The sequence below is a fragment of the Ranitomeya imitator genome, chromosome 10 (assembly GCF_032444005.1).
Source record: "Ranitomeya imitator isolate aRanImi1 chromosome 10, aRanImi1.pri, whole genome shotgun sequence".
Classification (NCBI taxonomy): domain Eukaryota; kingdom Metazoa; phylum Chordata; class Amphibia; order Anura; family Dendrobatidae; genus Ranitomeya; species Ranitomeya imitator.
This window is the reverse complement of record NC_091291.1, coordinates 135,229,062-135,250,294: the sequence shown is the minus strand read 5'-3', so window position 1 is coordinate 135,250,294 and position 21,233 is coordinate 135,229,062. Positions and strand designations below refer to the sequence as shown.

Below are 21,233 nucleotides of genomic sequence, written 5' to 3'. Positions count from 1 at the left end.
GGGCTCCCTCTGGTGGCTGTGAGTGGAGCTGCTGCTTCTGAGGTTCCTTACACAGGTGACGTGGTTTATCCTTTGGTTGGCTTCTCTATTTAACTCCACTTAGATCGTTACTCCATGCCAGCTGTCAATGTTTCTGCATTGGTTCATTTCGCTCTTGGATCTTTCTGGTGACCTGTCTACTCCAGCAGAAGCTAAGTTCCTGATAGTATCTAATTCGTTCATTGTTTTCTTGTCCAGCTGGATATCATGATTTTGTCTTGCTAGCTGGAAGCTCTGGGATGCAGAGTGGCATCTCCGCACCGTTAGTCGGTGCGGAGGTCTTTTTGCACACACTGCGTGGTTTTTTGTAGTTTTTTGTGCTGATCGCAAAGCTACCTTTCCTATCCTCTGTCTATTTAGTAAGTCTGGCCTCCCTTTGCTGAAACCTGTTTCATTTCTGCGTTTGTGACTTTCATCTTTACTCACAGTCAATATATGTGGGGGGCTGCCTTTTCCTTTGGGGAATTTCTCTGAGGCAAGGTAGGCTTTATTTTCTATCTCTAGGGCTAGCTAGCTCTTAGGCTGTGACGAGGCGCCTAGGGAGTGTCAGGAGCGCTCCACGGCTATTTCTAGTGTGTGTGATAGGATTAGGGATTGCGGTCAGCAGAGCTCCCACATCCCAGAGCTTGTCCTGTGTGAGTTTTAACTATCAGGTCATTCCGAGTGCTCCTAACCACCAGGTCATAACAGTTTACCAGAAGAATAGAACTTATTTTTGTATTTAACTAACTTTCTTGCTTTGATGCAATTATTCCAAAACCTTCCCCTTTAACTGTAGACGCCAAAAGACGCTGCACTCAGTGATTGGCTGCAGCGCTGCTGAAGGGACATTAGCATTGCAGATAATAGACATCAGTGACAAACGGTGACTGGCTGCAATACCAACCACAAGCTGTGGTCAAAGGAGGCGCTGTTCTTTTATTTTATTTTTTTAACAAATTATCCATATTGTTGTAAACTTCTAAAAAAAAAACACTATATAATAATAATTAAAATTGCATAAAAGTAAAATTGACCTTGCCATCAGCTCTTTTCTCAGCCGTGGCCGTGCTATAGCTGAGGGGGTTGATTTTTGTATCATGTGGCGTCTTCGTATTCAGAGGAAGCACAAACCGGAGAGGTAACGACTTGGGAACTGAATTGTAGAACTGTTGAAGTAAAGAAAGGCGAGAACAAAGGATGTAACTGCAGTGATGCGAAGAGAATGTCTACCACCGGTCAGAAAACGTGTCCCGTCAGTGAGACTTGCTTTATCTGGAAACCTATAATATTACATGTCGGACTTCATAATTGTGCATATTTTTGTCTAAAAATAATCCTTGCATTTGGGTATAATTTTTAAAAAATGGCGTGGTTTGCCTTCTGTAGTCCCTGTATTGCACTTGTCATGTGCAGAATGCGGTAACTGAGTATCTGTCACTGAGCTCGTTCTGATGGAGAGTTTATCAATCTTTTATCGGAACAGGGTTGTGATTTATGACCACAGACTGTATCATACTAGAGTTAAACTTTAGATGCTGTCATAATTTCGATGAGAAAACAACACACCAACATTGAGAATTAGCTCACCGACCGTCTCTCAGTTAACTATTTCTGCAGCCAGAAATGTAGGATAAAAAAGGCTTGTAAAAGCCAAGCCGTGATAAAACTTTTTAAAGAAATACAATTTCCAAAATTCTTTGTCTTAATCGCAGTTAGGGTAAGAAAAAATGTCCTGAGGACATCCATTTTTTTTTTTAACAGGAAGTGAATACACCGATGGGGCCATTGACTATAATGGTGCAGACAGAGTGAATGTGCGCTCGGATGGCCATCATTATCTGAAGTTTACACCAGGGGTGTCAAACTGCATTCCTCGAGGGCTACAAACAGGTCATGTTTTCAGGATTTCCTTGTACTGCACAGGTGATAATTTAATCACCTACACAAATAATAAGTTGGTGATTAAATTATCACCTGTGCAGTGCAAGGAAATCCTGAAAACATGACCTGTTGGCAGCCCTTGAGGAATGCAGTTTGACACCCCTGGTTTACACCTTCTGCAGGCGAACACTTAGATGCAGTCTAATAAGTCTGATCATTCGCCTCCTATAGGCATACACACCCGAAAATTATGCACGGCTGAGCGCACATTCACTCTGCCGACACCATTATAGTCTATGGCCCCATCAGCACATATGTTCGGATCTTATTTTGCGGGGGTTTGGACGCAAGCCCTGATGGGACCAGTGAACATGGGAAAAAAAACGCAAAGTGAAAGCATCCTAAGGCTGTAATCTGTTATGTAAGATTGTAAGGTCCTGCGCTCACTAATGCAATACCTCGTTCAAAGCTTCTCCAGATTTGTGCAGATTTTGCAGCTGGAATATCTTTATAGCCGCACCATCATCCTGACAGCAGAGATCGAGCACAATGCAGCCCTCGTCTTCATATGCATTGATTTGATGAAACATGGCAAATGCCTGAGCGTGAAATTTCGAGGAGTGCAGCTGGATAAAAAAGAAAGAAAAAATAATATGTTTGATAAGTATATGCATGAGTATATCAGAAACATGAAGTTACTACTAGCACAGGGTGACAGACATGAACATCCTTTTAGTGCATCTACTTTACTAGATCCTGTCGATCGCGCCCAATGAACGGCCTCACAAGGTCCCATGTGCTAGATCGTATATACACAGTAGATAAAAGATGCCCCAAATGCCCGACTGGTGAAATTTTTTTATTAGATTTTTATACCTTTTTCTTATTGTAAGCATTGAACCTTTTGTTATTAAAGTACAAAACTTTAACAAGTTGAACCTTGAATGTTCTAAAAGAATCCATAGCCTAAGGTGTGTGAGCCTTTATGAGTGATAGACATATTTTTATTAGTATTATTATTTCCGGGACTCATTGCCCATGTATTCGATAAGTGGTGGCAACGTGTATGAGCGGGTGTGTGGCCTGGGTTGGTGTGTGATTTATGCTCCCATTACAGCATAGGACAGAGGTTGAATTCTGGACTGAGAGTGGGGAGATAGATTAACCCTTGCAGGCACAACCCCAAGTCACGTGTGAGAGCGGAACACGTGACGAATTAGTGACACCATGGGGTAGGGATACGTGACACCGACCATCTAATGTGTATGGGGCTGTTTCCCGACATGATGCTGGCTTTGAAGGATACATTTGTCTTGAAATTCAGGAATTTAGAAACTGACTGTAAGGTTTAATGAAACATTCTGGTTACAAGAAGTTTCCACCTCTCCATAGTACAAAGGATGACATAAAGATGAATGAGATGCAACCCTACTGCTAAGACCCCCACCAATCATAAGAGTGGGTTATATTTGTACTCCAGCAATCCTCTATGGAACAGCATGATGTAACCGGACACAGCACTTCAATTTCTCCGACGGTCCCACAGAGAATGCGGGGCGTAACGATCAAGCATGTGGAATTCCTCTCCATTATGACAGAGAGCAAAAATGGCCATCCCATTAGTCAGACCACCACCAATCTAGAAGATATTTTCTATCTGGATGATAGGTGATAACTTTTGTAACCAAAATTCCCCTTTAAACTGTTTATTTCATTGTCACTTACATGTTTAATCAAACTTGTATTAAAATTCTATGTTTTTACTGAATTTTTCAAACTATTGTAATATTGTTGGTGTGACTGCTCAGTATCCCAGTCCTTTAGTAGAGAATGTAAAGCCTTGACCTACCACTAGAGAACATAAAAAAAAACGTTCTTCCATTTGGACTCTGAGTCTTCAGAACATAACGTAGCATGTGTCATCAGGTATCGTATATCTGGGCTCCGCCACCTTTTGATTCATGGGAGCATCTTTGTGTTTACAATGCAGTATCCAGCACACAATCCTGAGCAATATGGATGATAATGAGGACGATATTGGGGTACATACCCCACAGCATTGCACACATCAAGCTTTACGCAATACACCATTAATGAAAGGTCATTTATATAATTTCAAGGAGTTGTCTAAACTCAAGATTGAAGCTATTTAATGTCAAATTTTAATAAATCTGTGATCATGCGCCATTCATCGCCTTTGAACCTGCAGGAGATCAGAGCACTGAGTAACTTAATTTAAAGGGGTTGTCCCAACTCAAGAAGGAGTCTGAAATGCCCTGTTGGAAAGGAGCGGTGGCCATGTATGCGTGCAGCCGCTCTATTCAAAGTCTATTTGTTTGCTGGAGACAGCTGCACTTCCTCTCCCTAATAAAAAAGGATTGGGGGTATGAAACGTGCCCACTGCGGTCACTTATCTATTTCCAGAATTACTTGCCTGCAGAAATAACATACATCTTCTATATGAAAGTTTCATAAGATTGTCTTTTTCCAAGTATCCTTTGCTTGAAAATTATGCTATAATTAGCCTAACCTGTTGCAAGGCCACATGCAGGACACATTTATCAGATTGTCTTGGGCCTGCACAAGTGAGTTATCTGTAGATGGCTGGATTTGGCTAGCTTGAATATTTGACAACCCTTTTATTGTGGGCACCAAATATAAGTAATGTACACAATGGCCTGTGGGAAGATGGCATAGTGGGCCATGATATTTAGCTTTAATAGCCATAAATTGCTCCATACCAGTGTGCCAAATGCACACCTGACTTCAGTTCTAGCAACACCATCACTTTTCTTCAACGTGGTCTGAACTGGAGGATTCATCAACCTATCCAGAAAATATGTGCAGTAGATGTAGTCATAACTAGGTCAGTGATTGTACTCAAAGAGTGGTAATAAATGGCTTCACATCGAATTCGAAGAGTGTTTCAAGTGGCGTACCACAAGGCTCTGTACTGGCCCCAGTGTTGTTCAACATTTTTATAAATGATCTAGATAAAAGAACTGAAGGTAAACTGATCAAATTTTCAGATGATGCAAAGCTAGGTGGGATAGCTATCACTAGAGAAGACAGAGAAAGGATTCAGAAGGATCTAGATAAACTTTAACAATGGACAGTGATTAATAGAATGATATAGAAAAAATAAATGCAAAATTCTACATCTGGGCAAGAAAAAATGAAAATGACAAATACAGAATTGGAAGAATAGAACTAAGCAACAGCATGTGTGAAAAAGACTTGGGTATACTAATAGATCACAGACTGCACATGACTAAAAAGTGTGATGCAGCAGCAAAAAAGGCAAAACCTCCTCCTTGGTCAGCCCTCATCTGGAATACGGTGTCCAGTTCTGGGCACCACATTTAGAAAAAAAAAGTAAACGAAAAACTGGAGCAAGTTCAGAGAAGAGCTACCAGGATGGTGAGCGGACGGCATAGTATGTCCTACGAGGAACTGTTAAAAGATCTGGGAATGTTTAGCTTTCAAGAAAGAAGGCTAAGAGGAGACCTAATAACTGTCTACAAATAACTAAAGGTATGTCACAGTGTGGAGGAATCGTTCTTATTTTTATTTGCACGTGGAATCACGAAAAGCAATGGAATGGAACTGAAAGGGAGAAGATTCAGATTAGATATTAGAAAAAAAAAACTTTTTGACAGGGTGATCAATGAGTGGAACAGGTGGCCACAAGAAGTGGTGAGTTCTCTTTCAATAGAACTCTTCAGGTCCTCCTCAGGCAGGACAAACATCATTCTGAAATGGTCTAGTGAATCCTGCATTGAGCAGGTGGTTGGACATGTTGACCCTGGAGGTCCCTTCCAACTCTAACATTCTATGATTATATAGTCTTATGCAGGGCCTCCATCAAGTCAATACTACCCTTACTGGTGTATGGGGCCCAGTTAGCAGAAGAAAGAGAAGGGGCTTGGATCCAGTCTGGGCCCCCCTCTTTTGCTTCTGCTCACCGGGCTCCAGGGGCACGGGTAGATGATTATGAATAGAGCCTGGGCTAGGAGAACAGCAAATGATGACTTGGGGATCGTGTATGAGGGAGAGCAAATTATTATGAATTGAGGGTGGGGGAGAGCAAATTTTTTATTGAGGGGGATACTTTTACTATGTAAGGCAGCACTATGGCTTTTTTTTCTTCATCTGGGGTAGTGAAGAATTTAGGGAAAAAGCGAGGACTATGCTCTGGAAGCGGTGCTCTAGATAAGTGTTATTTTCTGCAGAGAGGAGTCCTAGTTGGAAGAAGTGATGGCGGTCTGCGCTGGATGAAGAAAAGTAAAGATAAAGGACTTCCAACATTACTGGTGAGTCAGTGTGTTACCTGTACACTGACATATACTATGTACAGAGCTCCTGTGTATAATGGCACTGGTGATCACTGTATTACATGTACACTGACACTATATACAGAGCTCCAGTGTATAATATCACCAGTGATCCCTGTATTACCTGTACACTATTTACAACGCTCCTGTGTATGTCACTTGTGATCAGTGTTTTATCTGTTCAGTGACATTATACACTACAGTGCCTACAAGTAGTATTCAACCCCCTGCAGATTTAGCAGGTTTACACATTTGGAATTAACTTGGCATTGTGACATTTGGACTGTAGATCAGCCTGGAAGTGTGAAATACACTGCAGCAAAAAAGAATGTTATTTCTTTTTTTTTTTTTTTTAAATTGTGAAAAGTCTTTTCAGAGGGTCATTTATTATTCAACCCCTCAACCCACCAGAATTCTGTTTGGTTCCCCTAAAGTATTAAGAAGTAGTTCAGGCACAAAGAACAATGAGCTTCACATGTTTGGATTAATTATCTCTTTTTCCAGCCTTTTCTGACTATTTAAGACCCTCCCCAAACTTGTGAACAGCACTCATACATGGTCAACATGGAAAAGACAAAGGAGCATTCCAAGGCCATCAGAGACAAGATCGTGGAGGGTCACAAGGCTGGCAAGGGGTACAAAACCCTTTCCAAGGAGTTGGGCCTACATGTCTCCACTGTTGGGAGCATCATCCGGAAGTGGAAGGCTTATGGAACTACTGTTAGCCTTCCACGGCCTGGACAGCCTTTGAAAGTTTCCTCCCGTGCCGAGGCCAGGCTTGTCCGAAGAGTCAAGGCTAACCCAAGGACAACCAGGAAGGAGCTCCGGTAAGATCTCATGGCAGTGGGGACATTGGTTTCAGTCAATACCATAAGTATCGTACTCCACCGCAATGGTCTCCGTTCCAGACGAGCCCGTAAGGTACCTTTACTTTCAAAGCGTCATGTCAAGGCTCGTCTACAGTTTGCTCATGATCACTTGGAGGACTCTGAGACTGACTGGTTCAAGGTTCTCTGGTCTGATGAGACCAAGATCGAGATCTTTGGTGCCAACCACACACGTGACGTTTGGAGACTGGATGGCATACGACCCCAAGAATACCATCCCTACAGTCAAGCATGGTGGTGGCAGCATCATGCTGTGGGGCTGTTTCTCAGCCAAGGGGCCTGGCCATCTGGTCCGCATCCATGGGAAGATGGATAGCACGGCCTACCTGAAGATTTTGGCCAAGAACCTCCGCTCCATCAAGGATCTTAAGATGGGTCGTCATTTCATCTTCCAACAAGACAACGACCCAAAGCACACAGACAAGAAAACCAAGGCCTGGTTCAAGAGGCAAAAAATCAAGGTGTTGCAGTGGCCTAGTCAGTCTCCTGACCTTAACCCAATTGAAAACTTGTGGAAGGAGCTCAAGATTAGAGTCCACATGAGACACCCAAAGAACCTAGATAACTTGTAGAAGATCTGCATGGAGGAGTGGGCCAAGATAACTCCAGAGACCTGTGCCGGCCTGATCAGGTCTTATAAAAGACGATTATTAGCTGTAATTGCAAACAAAGGTTATTCCACAAAATATTAAACCTAGGGGTTGAATAATAATTGACCCACACTTTTATGTTTAAATTTTATAAAAATTTAACTGAGCAACAAAACTTTTTGGTTTGTAAGATTTATGCATCTGTTAATAAATCCTGCTCTTGTTTGAAGTTTGAAGGCTCTAACTTATTTGCATCTTATTAAACCTGCTAAATTTGCAGGGGGTTGAATACTACTTGTAGGCATTGTATATACAGAGCTCCTGTGTATAATGGCACTTATTGTAATGTTAATATTTTTTTTAATGATCAGTATTGTAGTATTAGGTCTCAATGGGATGGTAATTTGTGGTCTGGTCATGGTGTGGCAGTATTTGTCCTTTGTATATAGTATTATTCAGTCACTGTGATGGTAATATGTGATCTGGTCATGGTGTGGTGGTATTTGTCCTTTGTGGAATTATTCAGTAATTGTGGTGGTAATATATGGTTTGGTCATGGTGCGGTGGCATTTGTTGGTCACTATGTGGTCCGGCCATGGTGTGGCAGTATTTGGCCCTTGTATGTGGTATTTTTCAGTCACAATATGGTGGTAATATATGGTCTGGCCATGGTGTAACAGTATTTGTTCTTGTATGTGGTATTATTCGGTCACTATGTGGTACAGCCTTGGTGTGGTGGCATTTGTCCCTTGTATGTGGTTTTATTCGGTCACTGTGTGGTGATAATATGTGATCTGGTCATGGTGTGGTTGCATTTGTCCCTTTTATGTGATGGTAATATGTGGTCCGGCCATTTTGTGATGGTATTTGTCCTTTGTATGTGGTATAATTCAGTCACTATGTGGTGGTAATATGTGGTCTTGTCATGGTGTGACTGTATTTGTTCCTTGTATGTGGTGTTATTCGGTCATTATGTGGTGGTAATATGTGGTCCGGCCATGGTGTGACGGTATTTGTTCCTTGTATGTGGCTATTATTATTGATCATTTTAAAAAATGTATGTGACTCATTCCTTTAAAGAAAAATATACATAAAGAGTATTGAATATTATAACAAATTTTTATTAGATTAGAATATAATATGGCCCAGCAGAAAGAGCCTACCTTGGTGTGGTGGCGGCTTAAAAAATATTTTGGCCAAATCAAGAACTGATAGCTGTATATATAACTAACTGTTCCATTGGAATTGTTATTGTGTGATTGGTGAGGACGTGGTGCAGAAGTGGAGTTTTTCCAGGAGTGGGCGGTGGGACTGTTGAAGGTTTGAGGGGTGAAGGTGGAGCTGGGTGGGAGCTTGGGTGGAGTCTCAAGGGGGAGCAAAAATTTGACCATTATGAGGACCCGAAATTCTTGATGGCAGCCCTGGTCTTACCTCGCCCGTGTGTTTATTTGCCACATGAAAAATGGTGTCGTATCTGGGATCCCAACTAAAGCAGTCAATTATGGGTGACCCGGTCATGTTGCTCATCCTTATTTTCAGCACATTGATCTTGATTGGTTGTTCTATGAACACAATGTAGTTTTCTGTCATTCCTGGGAGAAAACAGAAAAAAAGGAAATACTTTGCTTGTGTGTACTTGGTGTATTTTGGTCACTTAGATTCTTTGACAATTCCTTCTCTTTCTGTCTGGATATCCACCATTGATGACATGTAGCGAATTGCATTGCAATAGTCACAGATGGCTCTAGGACATTCCCTCTATGTGCTCGATGTTCTAGGAAGCAGGAGCAGACATGACAATAATTTAATCACAGTGAAGTTTGCCAAATGTCAATATCTGTCTGCTTCATTTACATCAATCCTTGTACTTTCCTGTACTCACCAAAGCTGTGGTAGTATGAGGGATGGAAATTGTCACTTGCTGGTATAGAGCAAATAACCTTCGCTCCATACAGAGCATCTTCATCCTCGGATTCCTGAGCAGGCACCTTAATAATGTTGTAGAACGTTCCTACAAGTCATAAACTGATCATTAATCATTCAATGTGTCATACAGACTTTCTGAAAAAGCGATTGACTTTCCAATAATTTTAGTGTAAATGTTTACTCTTTGGGTTTTTTCTGCCTCTAATTTCATGCACATCATTCGGGGAGTGGGTTCTAAGACCATAAATGATTCAAATCCTAGGTATAGCCTCTGTGTGCATAATTAGGGGTGTTTTGAGTGATCAGTGGGTGTCTTGGGACCTGGACTAGTTTAGCCACACATCTATTCCGTTAGTGGCCGGGTAGGTCTACACTTTTTCCTGTATCACTTGTATGAGGCTTCAAGTTAGAACTTCTCTAGCTACAGTGTGCAAAGAAGATGAGTATTTAAACTGTAGAGCCAACTGTTGGGGGTAGCAATCCAAAAAGTCAGCAACGAGCCTTTGCGAAATGACTTAGGATAAAAAAAACAGTCCATTTGCAGACACGTTTCGGTGTTTTTGACACTCATCAGTGCAAAGCAGGAGGTCCGATTTGGCTCTGACTGGTGGTTTAAGAGGGAATATTTCTCCTTGTGGAAACTTATAGACCATGCAATGCTTGGCACTCTCAACAAGGAAAAACATTCCTCCTTAGAGATCACTGTCAGATGCCCCCTACCCAGTCAAACTTGACACTAATGATTGGTAAACATTCCGAAACATGTGTCTGGTTGTTGTTGTTTTTTTAACTTAAGTCATGCAGCAAGGCTCATTAAAGGGTTGATATTGACTTTTACAAATGCTACATCCAAAAGGTAGCACTAGAGTTCCAGTCCGCCTCCTCTCCATAGAGGATATTTGCATATCAAATTCCCAGAGGAGCATTGTATGGCCTACAATCTACTTACATAGGCTTAGCACTCTCCATAAGGAAAAATGTTCCTTCTTAGACCCTCCAGCTATAGTAGGTAATTGTGAAGGTTGAAAAAAATAAATATGGCTTTCACAGTAATCTTTTCAAAGTTGTTGAAGGGCAAAGCAACGCAATGGCCAACAATGACAAATGAAAATGGCAGGGGACAACGGCAACCACTGAATTAGTAAGGTTATTGTAATATAGACCACTTTGGGACACAGAATGTATATAATTGAAGATTAAAGACAGCTCGGTGTCTCTACCGCGGCCAGGGAAATATAACACTTACAGGATGATGAAACGTAGTCAAACACAGGCAGATAGTTTTGCAACTGTTCCATTTATCAAAAAAAATGCAGCTTATTTTAACATTTACCCTGCTTGCCATAAGAATTGCCCATGTTGTATGCAGTCCCATCAGGGTCATAATGAGGATGAGCTGTTGCCCCATTCACAGCAATATATTTACTCAAGTCAACCTGCAAGGAGATGATATCCAGTTAGTGAAGTGGTTTTCATCTTCTTCGTAAAACTCGAAAGGGAAAATGACAAATTAGGCTACCGGCTATTGAACTTTAGATAACCTTTGTGTAATGTATATACCACGAAAAGTATTAAATCTCTAGTTATCTAAGAGCATAGTGCATAAATCCTTCCAACCTCAACATATTACAGTAGTCCAAGTCCATACTTTTTTATTTTATGTGAAAGTCGTGTAAAGGGGATGTACGCTCTTGAGTAGACGCTAGATCCACGAAGCTTCTCGGTGTAAACAGGAGCGTTTTATTATAGTTCTTACACTTTTAGCAGAAGGGAAAACAAAATGGCTTTTCTTGCAAATAAAAGGTAAACAAAACAGAAAATGAACAGTCCATATAATAGCACGGGCTCACCCGTTTAGATACCAGTCCTGCCCTAACCGCCTCTGGCAAAAGCAGAGCAACATATACAAGGTCTTTCCACCTCTACACACAGACCCCGAATAAGGCAGGTGAACTACCTTAAATAGTTTGTTCCAAGGCCTGGAACTAAAGGTATGAAAATGGTCAGGCCCACCCTGCTCTTCTGACCGTTACCAAAATCAGGACCCATTAAAAAAAGAAACCTCAGCACTATATGCTGGAGCCTGCTCCTCCGGGTCTTACATCACCAAGGCTAGCCACCTCCATGACACACACCCCCCATCCAGGACTTGTCCGGCTGCAACCTTACAGTAGATAGAAGCATAAGAAGTCGTGCCATATTTATCACCTCAAATTGTTCTTCTACAGGATATCTCCGTAATTAGGCAAGAAGCTTTACCCAGAATCAGAACAACAGGCAATGTAATATTGGATATGTCATAAAATGCTAAATACACCGATAACTGTAGATTTGTAAACTGCAGAATCCTTAGTTTTTTAATCACCGGTAAAGGGGTTTTATGGGACTAAAAAACTCCATGTATATTGTTACAACTGTCTGTGGATTGTGTCTGATATTGCAGCTCAGTTTTCCTTGCTTTTATAAAAGCGATTATAAAAGTACAAAACTAAAATCGGTCATATCCTTAGAATCTGCCTTTTACTCCTGCACTGCTGCCCCAATGTTTTCCGACAGGCCAGAAGTGATGATGTCACTACCCCATGACATGACTTCTGAGGCCATGGACTGACTGTAGGGTCTGGTTACTGGTGGCCGGGATGTCATCACCTCCAGTCCAGTGGAGACCCATTGAGCGAAGGGTAGAATGGGCTTTTTTTTCTTCTTCTCTATAAGCATGGCCAAGATCTACAGAAACCCCCTTTAAGCGTAACTCATGATGTTATACTCTCAACATGTTGGAAAGAATAATCACCTTTCCTGCTGTTCCCAGAGTTGCTAGATCCACCTTATGGATTATGTTGGTTTCTGTGCTGACACAATAATCCTTCTTGTATTTCACAAAGTTTACGTTCCCGTTGTCGGTCGGTTCTAAAAACAGCAAATAAAGATAATACATGATACAAAAAAAAATGCACATTTCCATTCAAAAAGCCGAACACTCGAAGGTTGGTTTTTTTAATTTATTTTTTTATTTAAGCTTTTGTATTTGTCAATCGTCACACTATTTTCATTATGACGTTGGATTAGATTGTGCTTCCGTGACACTCCGTAAAATGGCTGCTCACTGCCAAAAACAGTTTGACCCTACTTAAAAGATAGGGGATAACTTGCAGATCGCTTGAAATCCGACTTCTACAGATGATGGGGCGGAGGTGCGCATGCTTGGTGCGTGGCTTCCACCCATTACTTTGGCAGTCCCGTAGACAATCCGGATAGCGAAGGCCGAACATACGCACCTCCGTAGGTAGGAACAGGCTTTTCTCACTATCATGGGGGTTCCCATCACTCAGACCCCCAGCAATCAGCAAGTTGTCTTCTATCCTATTTGCAGGGAATGACTTTTTATTGGGGGGGGGGGGGGGGATAATAATTAAAATAAAATAACTTTGAAAGGGGCTGAAAAATCCCTTACAAAAAGCTCCGTTCTTCCAATATTGGCGCTGTGTCACTCAGGGTTCACATGACATTGTCAAATCACCGCTGCAGTCAATCAAAGGCCACAGGTCGACTGCAGTCTTCACTATATTATCAAACTTTGAGAGTTGAGCCAAAGGAAATGCATGTAGAGTAAGGAAATTGGGTTTTAATTTTTTTTTTGGGGGGGGAAGGGGAATTGATTGTTGGAACTGGATGCAACTAAAGACAAGCTAGAATCTCCTGGTTCCTTTCTCTCTTATGTGTGAAACAGGATCAGATGGATTTGTGCAATAAATAGTAATTTAATATCTATGGGAAGAGTCCTGAGAGGCTGGCGTAATAACCAGAAGTGGCAAACAAAGCCCCGAGGGCATTTACGGGACGTTTATTCTCGATGTTTACCTGCGGTGCCATGTTTGCTACATTCGGTTTCATGTTCCGTTATGCACATTTTTATACCTATTGTGCATTTTCTTTTTTCTACAGCTTGAAAAGTGCGGCATTAGTAGTTTAATAGTTTGGGGGGAAATTTTTTATACAGTTTATGAGCAGCTATATATATATATATATATATATATATATATTTTTTTTTTATTAGATTAAATAACTCCATTTTTTTTCACAGACGTTGGTCCAAAAGTGACGGAAAATGTAACAAAGACCTCCATACACGTTGGATAAAAGTTGTCCGACCATTATGACAGGATCATCCGACCGTCCAGTGTGTATGGGGGCCTACTGACCCTTACCCTGGAAGTTGATGTCAACAGAAGAGATACTCGCTTTCTCTACAGAACAGGGGAAGGAGCCAAAGTTCACAAACTTTTGCAACTTTTGATATAAAGAAATTAGCGCAGAGGGACAATAATTTCTATCTACAGTGTTTGCCTGAACTTTTATATATTTTTTTTAATTTTGGGTCTCAAATGCTGTGAACAGTTGTCATGAAATATTAAAGCTCTCCATAATCGCTGTGGTTTGTATTGTTTAGTGGCTGCCACATTTGTTTAAAATGCAGCGAGTCCTTGTTATGCCGTTTTTGTAGTGTTTTGCTTTCATAGATTTTAATAGTTTTTGTTTGTTTGTTACAATACCTTAGATCATAGCTTTTAAGATGTCACGCGAAGCCAAGCTGGCTGAACTGGTGAGCTAGTTGTAGACAAAAAAATTGATCTGGAGTCAAACAAAAACAAATAACCTGCAACAAACCTCCTCATATATTCCATGTACCTTGAGTTAGTTTCTACACATTTTAATTCAACCAAATAAACTTAATTTCCTTTTCTTTTCACTTTATGCTACTTGTCCTTTCCATCCTTTTTTTCCAGAAAGGCAAGCGGGACAGTGAAATTTAATAAGATGATTTTGATATGCAAGAACAATTTCAGGAAAATAATTAGAAAAACACTTTGCTGGGATGTCACAACATTTTACAACCCCAAATTGTAATTTGACTGTCAGTATGACAGGATATAAAATTATTTCTGGATGGTTGCAATTGTCTCAGAGGTCACCTCTGTGATTAGGAAATGACCGTTGTGGTTGATGAGAGGAAGTGGTTAAAGCTGTGTCTAATTTTGTCTATGGGGTTACTGATGTGCCTGGCCGGGAAGGGACTGTTTTTTTTGTTTGGCCGGGAAGGGACTGTTTTTACCTGGCCGGGAAGGGACTGTTTTTGCCTGGCCGGGAAGGGACTGTTTTTGCCTGGCCGGGAAGGGACTGTTTTTGCCTGGCCGGGAAGGGACTGTTTTTGCCTGGCCGGGAAGGGACTGTTTTTGCCTGGCCGGGAAGGGACTGTTTTTGCCTGGCCGGGAAGGGACTGTTTTTGCCTGGCCGGGAAGGGACTGTTTTTGCCTGGCCGGGAAGGGACTGTTTTTGCCTGGCCGGGAAGGGACTGTTGTGCCTGGCCGGGAAGGGACTGTTGTGCCTGGCCGGGAAGGGACTGTTGTGCCTGGCTGGGAAGGGACTGTTGTGCCTCGCTGCGAAGGGACTGTTGTGCCTGGCTGGGAAGGGACTGTTGTGCCTGGCTGGGAAGGGACTGTTGTGCCTGGCCGGGAAGGGACTGTTGTGCCTGGCTGGGAAGGGACTGTTGTGCCTGGCCAGGAAGGGACCCTTTGGTTTGCGATGACTATTGGTTGGTTGGGTGGTTACCACTACGGGTGGTTAGCATTGTATCTAGGTAGTTACTGTTGTAGTAGTCGGAGTGACTATCATGTCTGCGATTACTATTTAAGATACTTACTTGGCATTTCAAACAAGGCTACAAAACGCTGAAACATGGTCTTGCAGGGGTCCGGCATGGCCACAGTGCCAACTTCAGAAACCACAATCCTGTTTTCACTTTCGTTTGCCTTGTAGGAGTCGCTTTGAAGAAACTTACTCATGTAAGTTACATTTCCCTTCTCAATTGTAAATTTGTGCATAAGAGCCATCCCATCGAACCAGTGATTAAATCTGCCAAATAAAAAGTGATCATCAAATCTGCAGCAAATATAGAGTCAATACTCGCCTGCTAATCTGATGCAATGTCATTGTAGTTCAGACTTAAAGAAGTCTTGCAGTTAACATTGGGAAACATTTATTAACAGCGTTGTAAAGTTAGTATTTTTTTTTTAATCTGATGCAATTTAGAAACATGAGTGTAACCATAAAACGAGATCAGACAGGCAGAAACGGCTCCACGCGCTGCCAACTTTCTATAGGCTCTGTTTTAGAGATGCATTATTTGGGATCCGCCTCTCTCTGCGGTTATGCCATAAATGCACAGGATGGCTCAGCCCCTTCACCTCGTAAACCGGAGAGTAAATCAAATTGTATCTGATAAGAAAATCTATTGATCCGATCAACCAATAATCATTACAGTACAGCTGGAGAGCGCATGTCAAAGTCACGACCACTTGAGACACTAACACAATAAACTAGTTCTGGCCCATTGGCCCATTTTGATTGACGCAGGCTCTCGGACAAGCACTGGATTTACTGAGCGTCAGTCAATTAGGTTGAATTCATACAGTCATGCTTGGGTTGCAATATTCTACTGATTGCAATTTTTTTTACCTAAACTAACAGCCTCATGAATATATAGGAGACAGTTATTTTGAGTCAGGAGACCAGAGGTCGACCATGCTTGGCGGTCCAGGCGTAGCCATTGTGTAATAGGTGATTTTATAGATTGTGAGCCCTCGCGGGCAGGGTCCTGTTATGAACTGGTGGTTTAGGAGCAACATGGGACGAGCTCTGAAGGAGGTGGTGCCTGTACTGACTGCAGTCCCTAAGCTCAACACAACACTAGAAATAGCCGTGGGATGCTCCTGTCACTCCCTAGGCACCTCGTCACAGCCTGAGAATTAACTACCCCTAAAGATAGAAACAGGAAAACTATCTTGCCTCAGAGAAAATCCCCAAAGGATAGATAGCCCCCCACAAGTAATGACTGTGAGTGGAGAAGGAAAATACATACACAGAATGAAACCAGGATGTAGCACAGGAGGCCAGTCTAGCTAGATAGATAGGACAGGATAGAATACTGTGCGGTCAGTATTAAAAACTACAAAAATCCACACAGAGTTTACAAAAATCTCCACACCTGACTAAAGGTGTGGAGGGTAAATCTGCTTCCCAGAGCTTCCAGCTTAACTAAATTAATCCATACTGACAAGCTGGACAAAACATAGAATGCACAGAACGAATAAGTCCACAAAATGTGGACAGAAAAGAGCAAAGCAAGGACTTATCTTTGCTGAACTGGTCAGGATATCAGGGAAATCCAAGCAAAGATGTGAATCCAACCAGGAACCATTGACAAGTGGCACTGGCTGAAGGGAAGAGCCAGGCATAAATAGCCGAGCAGAAAGACAATCAGTGGAAGCAGCTGCAGACTGCTAAATCCAAGGAGCAGCCATTCCACTTAAAACCACCGGAGGGAGCCCAAGAGCAGAACTCACAAAAGTGCCACTTACAACCACCGGAGGGAGCCCAACAGCGGAATTCACAGCAGGGTCCTCTCTCCTCCTGTACCAGTCGTGACTTGTATTGTTTAAGATTATTATTATTATTATGTATACCCCTCCTCACATGTTAAGCGCCATGGAATAAATGGCGCTATAATAATGTCGGGGTCGTCACGACAATACCCTTCATCCACCAGTCATTCCAAATCAGATTAGGAGCATGTTGGTACCGGATAAGAATGAGTCAGACACAATGCTGGTTCAAACTCATTGCACGCTCGTGTGTAACGTCACAGCAACTGAACTGTTTATTTCATATACATAACATTATATAGTCCATTGGGGGGAAGGTGTGCAGAGGGCGGGGTTAGGCGGGGTTTAAGCAATGTATCTAGTATTCAGTCCCTCTGATTGGCTCTGACATCATCTGATGAATCTTCCTTTGTCCACATCTTGTTAAGTTTCCATTTCTCCAGGGACGATACTTCAGCTTCAGAAACGAAAGTAGATTCTTGGCAAGTACAAAAACTAAGGCAAAAGTGAACACTGGCAGCCATCTTAAATACAGTTAAATTTGCATTTAGCAAGCAAAGGGGAAAAACTTATTGTTTCACAGCATAAGAATATATAAAAGTACAAAAGGGTATAAAGACATATATTTTTACCTTGACAATAATAATAATAATAATTATTGAGAACTTTTTTATGATAGTTGAGGCTTGTCAGGAAGGGAGTGAATAATCCCAAGACTGCAGGAGTTATTGAAAGGGGCAATTTTGTGATGAATTTGTTATATTGGTTGTGTTGAGCCATTTACATTATTCTTTAGTTTCACTGCAAACAGCAGAAAGTTTATAAATTTTGCGAAGAAACCAAATTTTCATCTGTAGATATGAGGTAGGTATAGTGATAATTAATGGCTTCAATAGGCATCTGGTTAAACGTTATTACTCTCACTTGTCATCTCCAAACTCATATTGGCCCGGTCCATTGCGGAGCAGACTACCGGTGATCCATCCCGGCACGGTCCCGGTAATCCTGGTGGGGACGGGCTGCGGTGTCTCTTCCACAGTCTGGAATAATGGTGCGATACTTTCCTTCTGTTCTCTGGTGGAAGCGCACAACTGATCTGTCTCTTTATTAAAGAAATAATTGAGACCTAAAGATGAGAAAAGGAAACATTTGTTAGGTTTATCTCCCGGTACCTGATGTAACACCGTAACATAGTTATTAAGGTTGAAGGAAGACTTTAAGTCCATCTATTTCAACCCATAGCCTAACCTAACATGCCCTAACATGTTGATCCAGAGGAAGGCAAAAAAAAAAACACATGTGGCAAAGAGTAAGCTCCACCTTGGGGAAAAAAATTCCTTCCCGACTCCACATACGGCAATCAGACTAGTTCCCTGGATCAACGCCCTCTCAAGGAATCTAGTATATATACCCTGTAACATTATACTTTTCCAGAAAGGTATCCAGTCCCCTCTTAAATTTTAGTAATGAATCACTCACTACAACATCATACGGCAGAGAGTTCCATAGTCTCACTGCTCCTACAGTAATGAACCCGCGTCTGTTATTATGCTTAAATCTTCTTTCCTCCAGATGTAAAGGATGCCCCCTTGTCCCTGTCTCAGGTCCATGATTAAAAAGATCATCAGAAAGGTCTTTGTACTGTCCCCTCATATATTTATACATTAAAATAAGATCACCTCTTAGTCTTCGTTTTTCCAAACTGAATAGCCCCAAGTGTAATAACCTATCTTGGTATTGCAGACCCCCCAGTCCTCTAATAACCTTGGTCGCTCTTCTCTGCACCCGCTCCAGTTCAGCTATGTCTTTCTTATACACCGGAGACCAGAACTGTGCACAGTATTCTAAGTATGGTGGCACTAGTGACTTGTATAGAGGTAAAATTATGTTCTCCTCATGAGCATCTATGCCTCTTTTAAGGCATCCCATTATTTTATTTGCCTTTGTAGCAGCTGCCTGACACTGGCCACTAAATATGAGTTTGTCATCCATCCATACTCCCAGGTCTTGTTCATTGACGGTTTTGCCCAGAGTTTTTGAATTAAGCACATAGTTATACATCTTATTACTTCTACCCAAGTGCATGACCTTACATTTATCCCCATTAAAACTCATTTGCCATTTATCAGCCCAAGCTTCTAGTTTACATAAATCATCCTGTAATATAAAATTGTCCTCCTCTGTATTGATTACCCTGCAGAGTTTAGTGTTGTCTGCAAATATTGAAATTCTACTCTGAATGCTCCCTACAAGGTCATTAATAAATATGTAAAAAAGAAGAGGGCCCAATACTGACCCCTGTGGTACCCCACTGCTAACCGCTTACCCAGTCCGAGTGTGCTCCATTAATAACCACCCTTTGTTTCCTATCCCTGAGCCAGCTCTTAACCCACTTACACATATTTTCCCCTATCCCCATTATTCTCATTTTATGTATCAACCTTTTGTGTTGCACCGTATCAAAAGCTTTTGAAAAGTCCATATACACTACATCTACTGGGTTCCCTTGGTCCAGTTCGGAACTTACCTCTTCATAGAAATTGATGAGATTAGTCTGACATGAACGGTCCCTAGTAAACCCGTGCTGATACTGGGTCATGAGGTTATTCCTCTTCAGATACTCCAGTATAGCCTCCCTTAGAATGCCCTCCAGGATTTTACCCACAGTAGAGGTTAAGCTTACTGGCCTATAATTTCTGAGTTCAGTTTTTGTCCCCTTTTTGAATATTGGCACCACATTTGCTATACGCCAGTCCTGTGGTACAGACCCTGTTATTATGGAGTCTTTAAAGATTAAAAATAATGGTCTATCAATGACTGTACTTAATTCCAGCAGTACTCGAGGGTGTATCCCATCCGGGCCCGGAGATTTGTCAATTTTAGAGATTTTTAGACGCCGCCGCACTTCCTGCTGGGTTAAGCAGGTGACAATGGGGAATTTTTATCACTAGTCATTTTGTCTGCCATGGGATTTTCTTGTGTAAATACTGATGAAAAAAGTCATTTAGCATATTGGCTTTTTCCTCATCCACCATTTCACCCAGACTATTTTTAAGGGGGCCAACACTATCATTTTTTAGTTTCTTACTATTTACGTAGTTAAAGAATATTTTGGGATTATTTTTACTCTCCCTGACAATGAGTCTCTCTGTCTCAATCTTTGCTGCCTTGATTTGCTTTTTACAGAATTTATTTAATTTTCTGTATTTATTTAATGCCTCCTCACTACCTACTTCCTTTAATTCTCTAAATGCTTTCTTTTTGTCACTTATTGCGCCCCTTACAGCTCTATTTAGCTATATTGGTTTCCTCCTATTTCTAGTATGTTTATTCCCATACGGTATATACTGTGCACAGGTCCTATCCAGGATGCTAATAAACGTCTCCCATTTTCTTTGTGTATTTTTGTGTCTCAGGATATCGTCCCAGTTAATTGCACCAAGATCATCTCCCATCCGTTGGAAATTTGCCCTCCTGAAGTTTAGTGTCCTTGTAACCCCTCTATTACACATCTTTTTAAAGGATACATGAAAACTTATTATTTTGTGATCACTATTCCCCAAGTGACCCCCAACCCTTATATTTGCTATGCGGTCTGGCCTGTTGGTTAATATTAGGTCTAGCAGAGCCCCCCTTCTTGTTGGGTCCTGAACCAGTTGTGAAAGGTAATTGTCTCTCATAGTTGTCAAAAACCGATTACCTTTGCTGGAACTGCAGGTTTCTGTTCCCCAATCTATTTCAGGGTAGTTGAAGTCCCCCATAATAATGACTTCTCCTTGAGTCGCAGCTTCATCTATTTGCTTTACGAGGATATTCTCCATTGCTTCCATTATTTTTGGAGACTTATAACAAACCCCTATCAGTAATTTATTATTTTTCCCCCTCCCATTATCTCCACCCACAGGAACTCTATATTTTCATTAGATTCACCTATATTATCACACAGGATGGGTTTTAAGGACGATTTTACATATAGACACACCCCTCCCCCTCGCTTATCTGTACGGTCATTTCTGAACAGGCTGTAGCCCTGCAAGTTAACAGCCCAGTCATGGCTCTCATCCAGCCACGTTTCAGATATCCCCACCATGTCATAATTATGCTCCAACACCATTAATTCTAATTCGTTCATTTTGTTGCGAGGCTTCTGGC

General features: G+C 41.6%; 1 protein-coding gene and 1 long non-coding RNA gene across 2 annotated transcripts in view; one reads left to right on the top strand and one right to left on the bottom strand.

Moving 5' to 3' along the window:
* Positions 1 to 21,233, top strand: part of LOC138652041 (uncharacterized) — a 566,979-nt gene that overhangs the window by 492,205 nt on the left and 53,541 nt on the right. The window lies entirely within an intron of this gene.
* LOC138651922 (carotenoid-cleaving dioxygenase, mitochondrial-like) overlaps positions 1 to 21,233 on the bottom strand; it is a 28,964-nt gene that overhangs the window by 3,553 nt on the left and 4,178 nt on the right. The window contains exons 2-9 of the mRNA XM_069742539.1: positions 18,006 to 18,207; positions 15,341 to 15,552; positions 12,434 to 12,549; positions 10,973 to 11,075; positions 9,596 to 9,724; positions 9,145 to 9,305; positions 2,361 to 2,528; positions 1,056 to 1,187 (exon numbers count right to left, since the gene is read on the bottom strand). Coding sequence (XP_069598640.1) covers positions 1,056 to 1,187; positions 2,361 to 2,528; positions 9,145 to 9,305; positions 9,596 to 9,724; positions 10,973 to 11,075; positions 12,434 to 12,549; positions 15,341 to 15,552; positions 18,006 to 18,207 — 1,223 coding nt within the window. The remainder of the gene's footprint in view (positions 1 to 1,055; positions 1,188 to 2,360; positions 2,529 to 9,144; positions 9,306 to 9,595; positions 9,725 to 10,972; positions 11,076 to 12,433; positions 12,550 to 15,340; positions 15,553 to 18,005; positions 18,208 to 21,233) is intronic.